Here is a 12,456-nt window from a genome sequence, read left to right as displayed (position 1 = left end):
GTAACTGAACAAGAGAATAGATATCATAAGCACCATAAGGAAGATGGAACTTGGAAATAGCTAAAACAACAAGGAGTTGTAACAGAGGAGTACAGTCAACAAGGTGAAGGCAACTATGAGGTGAGACTAGTTGATCCTCATGGTTTTAATTTACTTAAAAGAGATGTAGTAGTAATTACATATTTTCATATGTCATGTAGCACTAATTATGTATTTTTTAATTGTTTTTCATTGAATGGTTTTAATTTATTGTATGAAAGTTATGTAGCACTAATTATGATTTTTTTCATTGTATGTAATGTACGATGAAGATGAAGGTGGTGAAGATATATGGGGAGGATGATGACACTATGGTGGATGAACACAATCAAGATTAGTTTGCTTTCTAATTAGGGCATTGTAATTGGACATAGGCTATTCTTAATGCCACATTGGTCTCTCGGTTTTATTTTGTAACATCTGTTTTGGGCTTATATGTATATACTATTTGTAACTTTTGTGGGCTTATATGTGTATCCTATTCCATAAGGTGATCAATGATAATTATGCCCTTTTTGGACTCTAGTCAATGTCTGTCTTTTTTTAAGCTTATATATACAAATAATTTCAATGTTTATTACAAAAAAAAGTGGGAGATATTTTATCCCCCATTCTCTTGACCTTATTTTTGTTGCAGCCTACTGCACATCTATGGGTGAAATAAGATGTAACAACTTCAAAAAATTCAGAGAGTGCATGAGAATGATGAATAAAGCATTCCCCATGGTCTACGTTTGTTGCAATGAGATGGAACAACATGGTAGGATACACAAAGAGCCCATTTGTTTTACAAGAAAAATACTCATGGCTCCTTGATTTGGTCACATTCTCAGGAGGTGTACTTTTGGAAATACCTACATACAACGTGCATTCAAAGGGTATTAATATATATATATACATATATACTGTGAATTTTGACTTAATAAAATAATCCCTTTTTCTTTATAAACTTATGGTTTTTTTGCAAAATTCCATTTAAAACTCCCTTATGTAAGTAGATTTCTATAAAATTTTCTCAAAATCTTGGTTTAAAAAAACCCTCTTAATGATTGCACATATTAGACTTACATATTTTTAAGTGAATCCCAAGGCCACATAAAAAACTCAAAAATGGACATTTTGACATGAGTGAAAATTTTATTAGAGTTCGGCACACCTGAGTGAAGATGATGATATTGTCAAGTTTCATGTACTGTGGTGAATGGCCACCACAGGGTCATTGGAGCTCATGTTGTTCATCTGGATGTGTGCACTAGGAGGGGTAACAAAGCGTTTCCAGAACCAGTGGTAGGACCAGATGGTACCCATGACTTCAATCTCCATGTTCATGGTCTCGGGAAGGAAGAGGTAGGTTAGGGCGCCCATGACCAGCGTCCACCCTGCAAAGAAGAAGAAGATGCCGAACTTCATGTGGCACAGCATGGTGAGGGTGGTGTGGGCGATGAGGAAAGTGAAGAGCATGTTGAAGAAGACGGCAATGCTCTGCCCCTTCGAGCGGGATACCAGTGGGAATATTTCTGTCGATATCAGCCACCCCAATGGCCCCCACGACCATGCAAACGCGCACACGTACACACACACCAGCAACAGCACCACTATTGTCCGCCACTTTGGAAGTATGTGTTCTCCTGTTGTTCCTATCAACATGATGCCAACCAAGACCTGCAATTATCATCACTGCACTACTTATTTCTAATAATAAATGGAAACTTTGATATGTATTAATTAAGACCCTTCCACATAATATTCCGCTATGATTGGTTATGTCAACACTATCGTTAGAGCTTACATAAAAGTTGGTGCTTCATTTAATCAACCTTTGAATGGAAGTCACCTCATTTAAGTCCATTGTTGGGCAAGAATAAGGAATACGTTTAATCGACATCAAATTCAACGATGCTAGATGGACTTTGGGATAGGAGCCAGTGGAAGTATAGATTCATACATTTCTGATCCCAACTTATTCAGCACATTTTCTTCTTCTTGTCTAGCTAATTCTATACAAAGCCATATGGAAACCGCTAAAAATGGGATTTGGTGATGGGACTTTTAAGCATTGTAGTTCAGTCGAGGAAAAACGAGAAATTGTTTAATAGTGTGAGTTTTGGTGTCATGACTTGTTTGAGGGATAGCCTATTTTTGTACATATGAAATTGGTTGGCTGATGAAAAATCCATTTTTTTGGAAGGAAGAGCTAGAACTAATGAGATGGAGAAAGCCATGAGACCTTAATGTTGAAGAGACAATACAATGTCCAAAACTTTCAAATCAGAAAAGAATCCAGCATGAAAGCTACACCTTGCGATTATTCCTCCTATATAAATCTAAAATTATACAAAATGGGGAAAATATTTTCAAAAAAACCCTAAATATCCAAAATTGGGTGAATATTTTCTAAAACCCTTAAAAATGCCCAAAACAAGTGATGGTGATAAGCGACTCAAAGTGATGTATATTCTATAAAAGGAAAGGAGCCCAAATTCAACAGTGGACATGAAGATTCAGTTGACCCTGAACTATGATGATATGAGCATGAAGCTACCTAACTCAAGTTTGAAATCATTACTAAGCTAGAATCTTTTGTATAGCGAAACAAGAGACATGCTAAGGGTTATTTTTTCAAGAATAAACAAACAAACAAACAAATATATATATATTTACGTAAGTAGAGACACCCACACGATTACACCATACTTTGGTCATTGTTTCTGTTACATCATCTAAAGACAAAGCCAACCAACTATGTGGAATTTACCAATTCACAGACAACATCTCACCTTTCATCCTCCCATTAGTGAAGGTTGGTCTAGACACGTCAGAGCTTCTTTAAAGATTCTCGAGAGAGAAGGAGATAGATAAGGCAAGGAGGGGGCTTGGGTGACTGGGAAGGAGGGTGTGTGAGTATGGTTTTGGAGCCCTTTACACACAAAAAGGTAATCAACATACCAGGGACATGCCACCTATAGTAGCAAGAGAGAGAGAGTGACACAGAGAGAAGCCCTTTTATGAACTTACGAAACCCTTTTACCAACTTACCAAGCCAAAAGTTCACAACTTACCAAGGCCAACATTGAGAGAGAAGGGGGGGGACACGTAAATGTTTGCCAATTAGAGACCTAAGTTCGCCAATTTACCAAGGCTTACCATGTAGCCGTTCTTGGCATGATAATAGGGAGTTACTTACTTGTTTGGGCCCAGCAAGCTACCCTTAGCCCTTGTAATGAATACTTGTTTTTTTTCTCTCTAAAGCTTCCCACCCTATTTTAATAGCGTCATAATAATGACTGGAACCCGTGCTTCGCACGTCTTTTGAGGCTTCCAAAATCAAATTCTACCCAAACCTCCTCAAATCTCCTCCTCCCCTTCCCAAACCTCCAAATTCTTGCTACGTGGCAGCTTTGTGAAACTCTTCCTTAAGATAATATAGAGATATAGAGAAGTCTTTGCCCAAGTTAACCGTGCATTTCTCAAATGGGTCTTGTGTGTGTCTTTTTTTTGGGGGGGGGGGGGGGGGGGGGGGGGAGGGGGAAATTTGGCACAAGTGGAGCCCACTCAATTAGAAGCTAAAAATTACAGTTTTTGGTTAGCCATGACTCCAATTAGTTATGAAAATACTTCACAATAAAAAATGCACGGGCTAGCAGTAATTAGTTTTCCTTAGAATACAAATACATGGAATATACATAAAGGATTAGCACTAGTGACAAAATTAGAGCTAATCTAATCTTACGTTCGCAATGAGATGAGATGATGGAAATAAATACCTGAGCAACGAACATCTGCACAGAAGCTTCAAGAAGAAGGGCCTTACGCCCCACTCGGTCAACGAGGATCATGGACACAAGCGTAGAGAGCACGTTAACAGTTCCAATAAGCACTGCAGAGTAGAGGGATGCATGTGTACTCTGGACACCCAAGGCCTCCTTGAATAACACAGGGAAGTACAGGATCACTGCATTTATGCCCGTGAACTGTTGGAAGAATTGCACTGCAATGGATATGATTAATGGTGGTCTATTGGATCTGGAACGAAGATTTTCTACGCGGCCATTATATGATGCCCCCACCAATTCTTGCAGGGCTCCCCGCGCATCATACCCATCCCCTCTGAGCCTATGCAGCACAAGCTCAGCTTTGCCATGGAGCCCCCTTTGTGATAAGCTATTTGGGGTTTCCTCTATGAGCAAGCTTCCCACAGTGAATAGCACTGCAGGCACCGCGGCAAGCCCTAATGAAAGACGCCACCCCCATGGATGGATCCTTTCTGCCTTCAAATTCACAATGCTTGCCACTAGAATCCCAATTGTCACATTCAACTGGAACAGATTGTTCAACGTCCCTCTTGCGTCTGCTGGGGCTATCTCTGATAAAAACAAAGGGACAGCCTGCATAACACACACACACACACACACACACACCGGCCCCCATTGTGGAAATCATAATGTCAGTTCTGTTCTTCACCTTTAAAACCCTCACAATTGTTTGTATGGTTATTCAACTCTCTTTACTAGTTACCTTCCCTCATCAAATAATTTTGAGGAATAAAAACCTTAATTTCAACCGTTCAAAATCGAATTAAAGAAGTGATTGGAGGATAAATTAATCCTTGCCTGATTACCAAAACCTACTCCAAATCCCAGCATTATGCGGCCACAGATTAGCATGGCAAGGCTGGGTCGGGTACCATGGAGGCTGCCTGAGATACTGTTGAGGACCACACCAATATCATAGAAGATGCCCGCCATGAGCATGGTCACCTTGCGCCCATGGCGTCTACTCACAATACCGGCAAAGAAGGTGGCCACCATTGCTGCAAGGTATAAAGAAGACGTGAAGAACTGGATCTTCTGGCTGCCATACAAGCAATAGAGACTTGCACCGCTGCCGTGATTCGTGTTTGTTGTATTAATATTTTTGCAATCTGTATTGGTATCGGTTAATCCATTCTTAATCTTCTGCTCTAAGACACTTGGAAAAAACTGGCAAAGAAAGCCGTCCATCACAGTAACTCCACCTGCAGCAAAGCACAAATTAGGGAGAATTGTTAGAGGTTAGGACCCTTTTTTTTTTCAATAAAGGCATTTTTAATATTGAAGAAAAACGAGACAAGTTACAAAAGCTGGCATCACAAAGCCAATTTCAGGCCGAGATTTCTCACTATCCTAGGCAATCAGCAAAGAGCAATGATCCTCTGGGTCTCTATCCTAGAATCTACAGGTATTGGAGCTTCAGCACATAGCTTAGATCCACGTTTACAAGATATTCTCTCTTCTCTTGAAGCTGAAGAATCTTGACCTTATCTGAGACATTCTTTGGAGTGCTTCCAATAGGGCCTACCAGTTTTGAAATTTTGGCCTCAATGTCAGTGATCTTCCTCAAGTAGAACCTCTCCCCTGCAATAATAAGGAGACTTTTGAGGGAGCAGGTATTGCGGGTATCACCGTTGTGTAGGGCCGCTAGTCTTTCAATCCAGAAGAACCAGAGGATCTCTGTTCTTAAAACTGTCCATAGTTCAGTAGAGCAGCCTATGGTTTCCCCAATGAGCAGATGCTTCCAGGATAAGCAAGTTTTCCCCCAACTGGCCACATACTCATTGAGATTCTTTACCATTGGTTCTATGTTAGGGCACAGTAGAAAAATGTGAACATCATCTTCTTCTTTGAGGCATCTGGCACATGATCCATTTCCCTTGCCAAAGACTATCTAGCTTTTTTCTGTGTCCAAATGGCCCTATACATGATAAGCCAAGCAAGACAAGCTTTCTTAGGTTCCACATGTATGCCCCAAAGTGATTTGAAGAGGAAATACCACTGGCTCCTATCTTTGAGGATATTCCATCTTTGATTTAGAATACAATGGATTGGAGGGGTATTCCACCTGGGAGGAATAGGCCAGATGCTTGTTTGGTTAATCCACTGGAAAGCCTTCAGCTTAGGGGGGTCTTCAATTGTCATTAGCCACCAGTCTTCTCGATGCCATAGCATCAGCCTTTTGCCAATAATGTCCAGTTGAGAATCTGAGAGGTTGTACTTAGCAATGAGATCAGCCCTTGATAGCCAGGTTTTCTTATCCCAGTCCCAAAGGTTACTCCATGTCTTAATGCCACCTAAATGAAGCTTCAGTGCCTCTTCCACATCTTGAGTATCAACTTGAGGCAAGTCAAGAGCAGGCCACCAGATGGAATCGATGGGGTGGATGCCCAGCGTGTCCTTGTAGTCTGGGGATGGCATCAGCTGGGCTTTTACTTTAAACCAAGCCTTCCATAGAGAGATCAATAGCTCTGATCCTTTAGGGGTTATCTGATACTTGCTTCCCAAAATGGTTAGAAAAGGGAGCTGTTTCCATCTGTAATGACCTTTAAGAGCAAACAGATGGTTTTTCCTATTAAGAAGCCAAGCCCAATTCTCATCCGGGGACATTAAGCCTCTCAGAATCCATTTGGCTGCCATTCTGTCAGCCATATTTTCAATGTCCAAGATACCCAGCCCTCCAAGCTCAGTGGGAAGGCAACAGAATTCCCATTTTACTTTGGCCACTTTCTTCACCCACGGGTCTCCTCCCCAGAGAAAGTTCCTGCAAAACAGGAGATGAAGCTTTTCAAATCTTCTTCAGGAGGTCTCCAACAGCTCAGGAAGTAGATAATTCTGGGGATAATAAAATGGTTCAGCACCATCTTCCTCCCTGCCATGTTAAGCTGCCTATTCTGCCATTTTTTTAACTTGATCTCTATTTTTTGCATGATCCATTGCCATTTTTTCTTAAGGGAAACTTTGAACCCCATGGGTATACCTAAGATCCTAACTATTTCCCCATCTTGGATGACCTTGCAACCCTCTAGAAGTAGCCAGTTAGGCGGGGGCTGTATGCTAGTTCTGATACCAGTCTTGTTATGGTTGATAACTGAACCTGAGGCCTTACAATAGGTTTGCAGACAATCCCAGAAGGCCCCTATACTGCTCTCCTCATTATCAACAAATGCACTGGTGTCATCCGCAAACATTTCAGTGCAAACCTGCTTACTATTGCCAAGCAGAATTCCTTTCATTTCTCCTTTGTTGATTCTGTCTTGGACAAGCCAATTAAGTCCATCCGCAGCTATGGCATAAAGGAGGGGGGCCAAAGGACATCCTTGTCTGATTGATCTCGTCAGATGAAAAGCTTGAGTGAGGTCCCCATTGATGCATACCCGAGCAGTTGCATTACCAAGCAGTGTCTTTACCATACTGCAGAACCTTGAGCCACAGCCCATGTGTTTCAATGCATCTATCATATATCCCCAGCTCAGTCTGTCATAAGCTTTGTCAAAGTCAATTTTGAAGAAGATGTAATCTTGTTCTGATTCTTCAGTGAATTCCATAGCTTCCCAGAGCGTAATGATAGTGTCTAGGATATATCTACCCTTGATAAATCCTTTCTGTTCCTTACAAATCCAATCATTCATGTGATCTTTCAGCCTTAGAGCCAACACTTTGGCAAAAATTTTATATGCACAGTTTAGGAGCGTAATTGGTCTCCAATTGGTGATAACATCCTTATCATACTTCTTATGTATCAGCTTAATGATGCCTGCATTGATGGTTCGGGGGAGGGCTTCAAAGAGAAGGGCTTCTTTCCAAATTGGTGATAACATCCTTATCATACTTCTTATGTATCAGCTTAATGATGCCTGCATTGATGGTTCGGGGGAGGGCTTCAAAGAGAAGGGCTTCTTTCCAAATTTCTGACAGAGGCTCTATCAAAGTGTTTTTGAAGGTTTTGAAAAATTCCGCTGGAAGACCATCATTTCCAGGGGATTTTTTGTCTTTAAGCATGTCAATAGCCCTGGATATCTCTTCTTTTGTGATTGGTTGGTCAAGCCACTGAGCTTGTTGTTCTGGCATTGTTTTAATTCTACACTGCTCTATGAGCTTAGTTGAGGCAGTTTGCTCCGCTTGATTTGTCGTAGATTCCGAAAAGAGACTTTGGAAGTGTTGGGCTATCCAAGCTTTATTCTCCTCATTGGAGCGCAATTGGATGCCTGAACTGTCTTTCAAAACGGGAATGGTCTCTGCTGCATGTTTCACTTTTAGCATTTGAAACATTTCTTTGGATGGTCTGTCAGCTTTACCAGCCCACCACTCTCTGAAAAACAAGGCACTGTCCTCTAGTTCTTTGTCTTCTATTTTATGGAGGTGGGCTCTCGTGTCCCTCAGGGCAGTCTGATGAGCAGAGACATCACCAAGGTTGACCCTGTTGTCAAGTTTTTCAATCTCTTCTAGACACTCTTTTTTCTTCTTCTCTCTTATCTTTTTGACTCCTTTCCTAGCACAAATGAGCAAGGATTGTGTGGACTTCACTGCCAAAGACCATGCCTTAGCGGGGGTCAATCCTAGGCTAAAGAAATGATCCCATATTCTCTTCACTTCTGCTTGTACCATGGGGAGTTTAAAGAGGGAAGGGTCCGTATGGAACCACTTGCAGCACTTTTTCTCATCAACTTTCTCCAGAGACGCTAGAATGGGATAGTGATCTGACAGGCAAGTGTCAAAAATGGCTTTGCATTCCACAGTAACAAACATTTTGCACACTTCCTGACTGACATAGCATCTAGAATGGGATAGTGATCTGACAGGCAAGTGTCAAAAATGGCTTTGCATTCCACAGTAACAAACATTTTGCACACTTCCTGACTGACATAGCATCTATCAATTCTAGCCTTCCTTAATAGATCACCTGTTCCATAGTTTTGCCAAGTAAATTGTCCTGGTATTCCTATGTCAGCTAGGTTGAGCTGTTCCTTGCATTTGTTCCAAGCAAGTTTTTCCGCACCTGAGATAAGCTTCCCCAGTTTATTGAATCTATCTTCCTCTAGTTCTACCATATTCAGATCTCCTATCAGAATGACAGGTTCATCATACTCCTGCATGACTGAATTCCAGATACGAGCTCTTTGAGTCTGCGGGCAGTTTGCATACATGCCTATCAGAACAAAATCCTCAAGTTCAAACGCCACCCATTGGTCAAGAGGGTCGACTTGGATATCCCTGATCTGGTTCTCCCATCTAGGGTGCAACCCACAAGCTACCCCTCCCAGAGCCTTGAGGGTGAGCGGTATAAATCCATATGAGATTTTTATCTATTGCATTCAGTCTTTGGATGAGATTATCTCCACTGACTTTAATCTCCGTCAGCACTACGGCATCGACATCACCATGTTGTTTCAACCATGCCTTAACTTTTTTCCCTTTATTAGGGTCTGTAAGACCTTTGACATTCAAAGACAATATCTTCATGGAGGGGGGGCTTGGTTTTGTTTCCTCTGTCTTCTATTCTTATTTGCATCTTTGGGGGACCCCTCCATTTGTACATGGTTTCTTTTGAGATCTATGGATATGTCCATGGCATTGTCTGAGGTAGAGGTTTGTCTTTGTTGCTGCTCCTTCGTTTTCTCTTGCATGGAGTCATCCTCTTCTTGATTTTGGGTATCTTCCAGTTTAGCCATCTCAGAGGCCAAACGGTCCAGATTGAGTTGATTAACTGGAGTTGAATCAATAAATTCCTCATCTGAGTCTGAAAGATCAGGATTATCCAGAAGGGAATAGAAGTTAGCTTTGGGATTTGATGAGTTGTTCTTCTTCTGTTTGAAGGTCATTCATTTAGGGGGTGGAATAAATCCATCGTTCTTACCCTTCCCTATCTGGGAGTCGCTACCGGAAGGGTTTTCAAAGGTGGACAGGTTACCAGTTGAAGTAGAGGCTGCGTTAGCTTGCACATCCTCCATAGCTGAGTCCTTTTGTAAGGCAAATCCGAGGTTGGACTGTTTTCCCTTCTGAACTACAATTCTTTGTGGAGCATTGCCCTTAGATGGAGCTTTTGAGGGACATTCTTTGATGACATGCCCTTTCATTCCACAATGGAAGCATGCATTCGGGAGATGCTTATAAAGAACTTTTTGCTCTATACTGAATTCTCCACAATTGATAGAGATGGACTCCTTTAAGGGCTTGTCTAGGTCTATCTCAACCAGCACTTGAGGGTGCCAGGATGGGTTGATAAATGACTTCGGTCTGTGACCAAGAACCCTTCCAAGGGAGCCTGCAATTTTGTCAGTCCATGGGTACATGTGGTAAGGCAGATCCGGGAGCTCAATCCAGACCGGGCAAGTGGAGAGCTTAGGCCCACTTGCTGAGAACTCTTTTGTCCACCTGAAAAAGCAAAAGGGTGCATTCCTGTACATCCATTGGCCTGCTCCCAGAATTTTGAGAGCCATTGATCTATTTTTGAATAGGAAAAGGTAGTACCCTTTAGGTAGGATTTGGACAGCTTCAATTTCTATGTCCAATGGCCTCCACGTATCTTCCATCCATTTTTTAAGGTGGTCCACCGGAGGTCTAGGGCCGAATAGTAGGCCAATAAGACATCTTCCTGAGTAGTCCGCTTCCACATCCCGAAGTAGATCTAGAGGGAGATCAACTTTTACAGTAGTGGAGCCTACGTTGGTGAGGTGATTGGTATCTTGCTCCATGATATCCTCAGGGAGTATTTGAGTTTCCTTGTGAACATTTGCTTCTCCTATCTGGCTATTGAGGACATGTATTTGGCGATGGGCTTCCTCTAGCTGGAGTCTCAGATCCATTTCAGTGACATTCGTCCATGGCCCTTTATCTTTGGAGCTGAGCGGGGGCCACGACCCTATTGGTTTCCTTAAATATTCTCCAGATGAGAAGGCTTGGACCAGCCCTGCTACTGAGCCTTCCATGTCTCTGAGAGTCAGAGTGGGTCTCGGCCCCGTCTGATCCTTGATCAACGACATATGGGACTCCTTATCCACTTCCAGCCCGAACTAGACCCAAATGAAAGAAACATGCAATAAAAGCAGACACAGCAAAGGAAAGGGAAAACCGCAGTTTGCAGAAACCTCGTTCTTTGCCGCACACGTCTTGATTGCTGCACAACGGTCGTACAAAAGGAGAACTCCTTTGAGCCAGACACCTTTGAGCTCAGCGTTCGATCCAATCTCCCTAAACCTGCTTGACGGCTTGCATAAAGAGGGCGTCTCCTCAGAGATCTTTAGCAGCTTGAGGGCTTCTCCTCAGAGAGCTTGAGGGCATCGAGTAGAGGGCGTTGAGCAGAGGGCGTCGATGCTACCTGAGACATTATGTTTATTGTTCTAAGAGAACAATCGTGTAACTGATAATAGAAGGAGGGTAGGTTTTGAAATGGGTATCCCTACCCTTGAGGTTTTCAAATGGGTAATCCCCCTTGGGACGTGCTTTTGTAAAAGGTTAGGACCCTTTTACAAAAGCACGTCCCAAGGGGGATTACTACTAAGGTACGTAGAGGTTTTAATCGCATTTGATGTATACGAATACACAAAAGAAGTGCAATATGTATGTATATTTACAGAGGTTGGTGATATATATTAGCTCTAATGTATTTCAGGTACATGAGTAGTGCGTATATATATAAAAATAGATAAATTATATATATATATATATATATATATATTTCACTTACATAGACCTTATATACAATATATGTATATATAAATACATATAGATAAAGGTTGCACAATTAGTAACATGATTATTCAGTAGTTTGACCGCTAGCTCTAGCAAATAGGAATTAAGGGCGAGATTAATTGGACACATAAAAATAACTACAGCTAGTAGTTTACTACTGAACCCCGAGTTCACTAGTTTGACCGCTAGCTAGCAGCTTGCATTAATCCACTCCAAAGGTTGCAATTAGTTATACGATAAGTTATATAATTTATTGATAATTCATAAAACCACTCCGAAGGCTGCACAAATAGTAACATGATTCGTTTAGTACCTGAAATGCCGACGTCGTAGCCGAACATGAGACCTCCGGTTGCTGCTATGAGGGATAACAAGACAATATACACAGGCAATTTACGTTTTCCCAGAGTCCGATTGGCTAGGGCGGACGACAACGAACAACAGTTATGTGAAATAATTGCCATTTTTCCTTGCAGAAGCAATTATCAAGCTGCAAAGTACTGCTGATCACTAAGCTAAGACCACTAACTGATCACCAAGCTTAATACCAGACTCGTACAATTATGTTGTCAAGTCACTCGTACAATTATGTTGCTGATATTATTCGTGGATTGTCTTTCAAGCATATTCACTTCCTTATCCAATTGTAATTCCGGGCGTTATATTGTCTAGTTCTACCATGTGCGTGGAAAGCAAAAAAAGCTGGGCTAGCTAGCGCGTTCTGGCTGCATTTCTACGAGTATGTGTAGCCCATGGGCATGGACGTCATCGATTGATTATGACAACAAGAAAACAAAAGAGAGCACTTGATAAAAGAAGTTTTTTCGGGTTCGGTTTTGGAACAACCGATATTTTTTTATTTTTTCTTCATGAGGTCTTATTCCATTACTATTGACACACACCATACTACTCACCA

General features: G+C 41.7%; 1 protein-coding gene across 2 annotated transcripts; it reads right to left on the bottom strand.

Annotated features, from left to right (window-relative positions):
* Positions 1-465: 465 nt before the first annotated feature.
* Positions 466-12,211, bottom strand: LOC147615973 (sugar transport protein MST4-like). 2 transcript variants are annotated; one of them, XM_086778602.1, is made up of 5 exons: positions 11,854-12,211; positions 4,650-5,053; positions 3,804-4,424; positions 1,196-1,701; positions 466-893 (listed from the first exon to the last, which is right to left on the bottom strand). In XM_086778602.1, exons 1-4 carry the CDS (start codon positions 12,002-12,004, stop codon positions 1,225-1,227), a joined length of 1,653 nt encoding a protein of 550 aa, XP_086634728.1. In that variant the 5' UTR covers positions 12,005-12,211; the 3' UTR covers positions 466-893; positions 1,196-1,224. The 2 variants fall into 2 exon arrangements, with proteins under 2 accessions (XP_086634728.1, XP_086634729.1); XM_086778603.1 differs by lacking the exon at positions 466-893 and having other exon boundaries at positions 1,497-1,676; positions 11,854-12,209.
* Positions 12,212-12,456: the final 245 nt, after the last annotated feature.

Source organism: Cibotium barometz, chromosome 39 (genome assembly GCF_041138505.1).
Source record: "Cibotium barometz isolate CiBa-2024 chromosome 39, ASM4113850v1, whole genome shotgun sequence".
In the NCBI taxonomy this organism is placed as follows: Eukaryota; Viridiplantae; Streptophyta; class Polypodiopsida; order Cyatheales; family Cibotiaceae; genus Cibotium; species Cibotium barometz.
The sequence above is the reverse complement of the archived record's forward strand: the minus strand, read 5'-3'. Positions and strand labels throughout refer to the sequence as shown.

Excerpts from the sequence above, each read along its gene's own strand:
- LOC147615973 (XM_086778602.1), bottom strand. The coding sequence starts at position 12,004 with ATGGCAATTATTTCACATAACTGTTGTTCGTTGTCGTCCGCCCTAGCC. Across the intron at positions 4,425-4,649 it reads GAGTAGGTTTTGGTAATCAG|GCTGTCCCTTTGTTTTTATC; the intron begins GCAAGGATTAAT and ends TGTGTTATGCAG. Across the intron at positions 1,702-3,803 it reads TGCAGATGTTCGTTGCTCAG|GTCTTGGTTGGCATCATGTT; the intron begins GTATTTATTTCC and ends TGATAATTGCAG.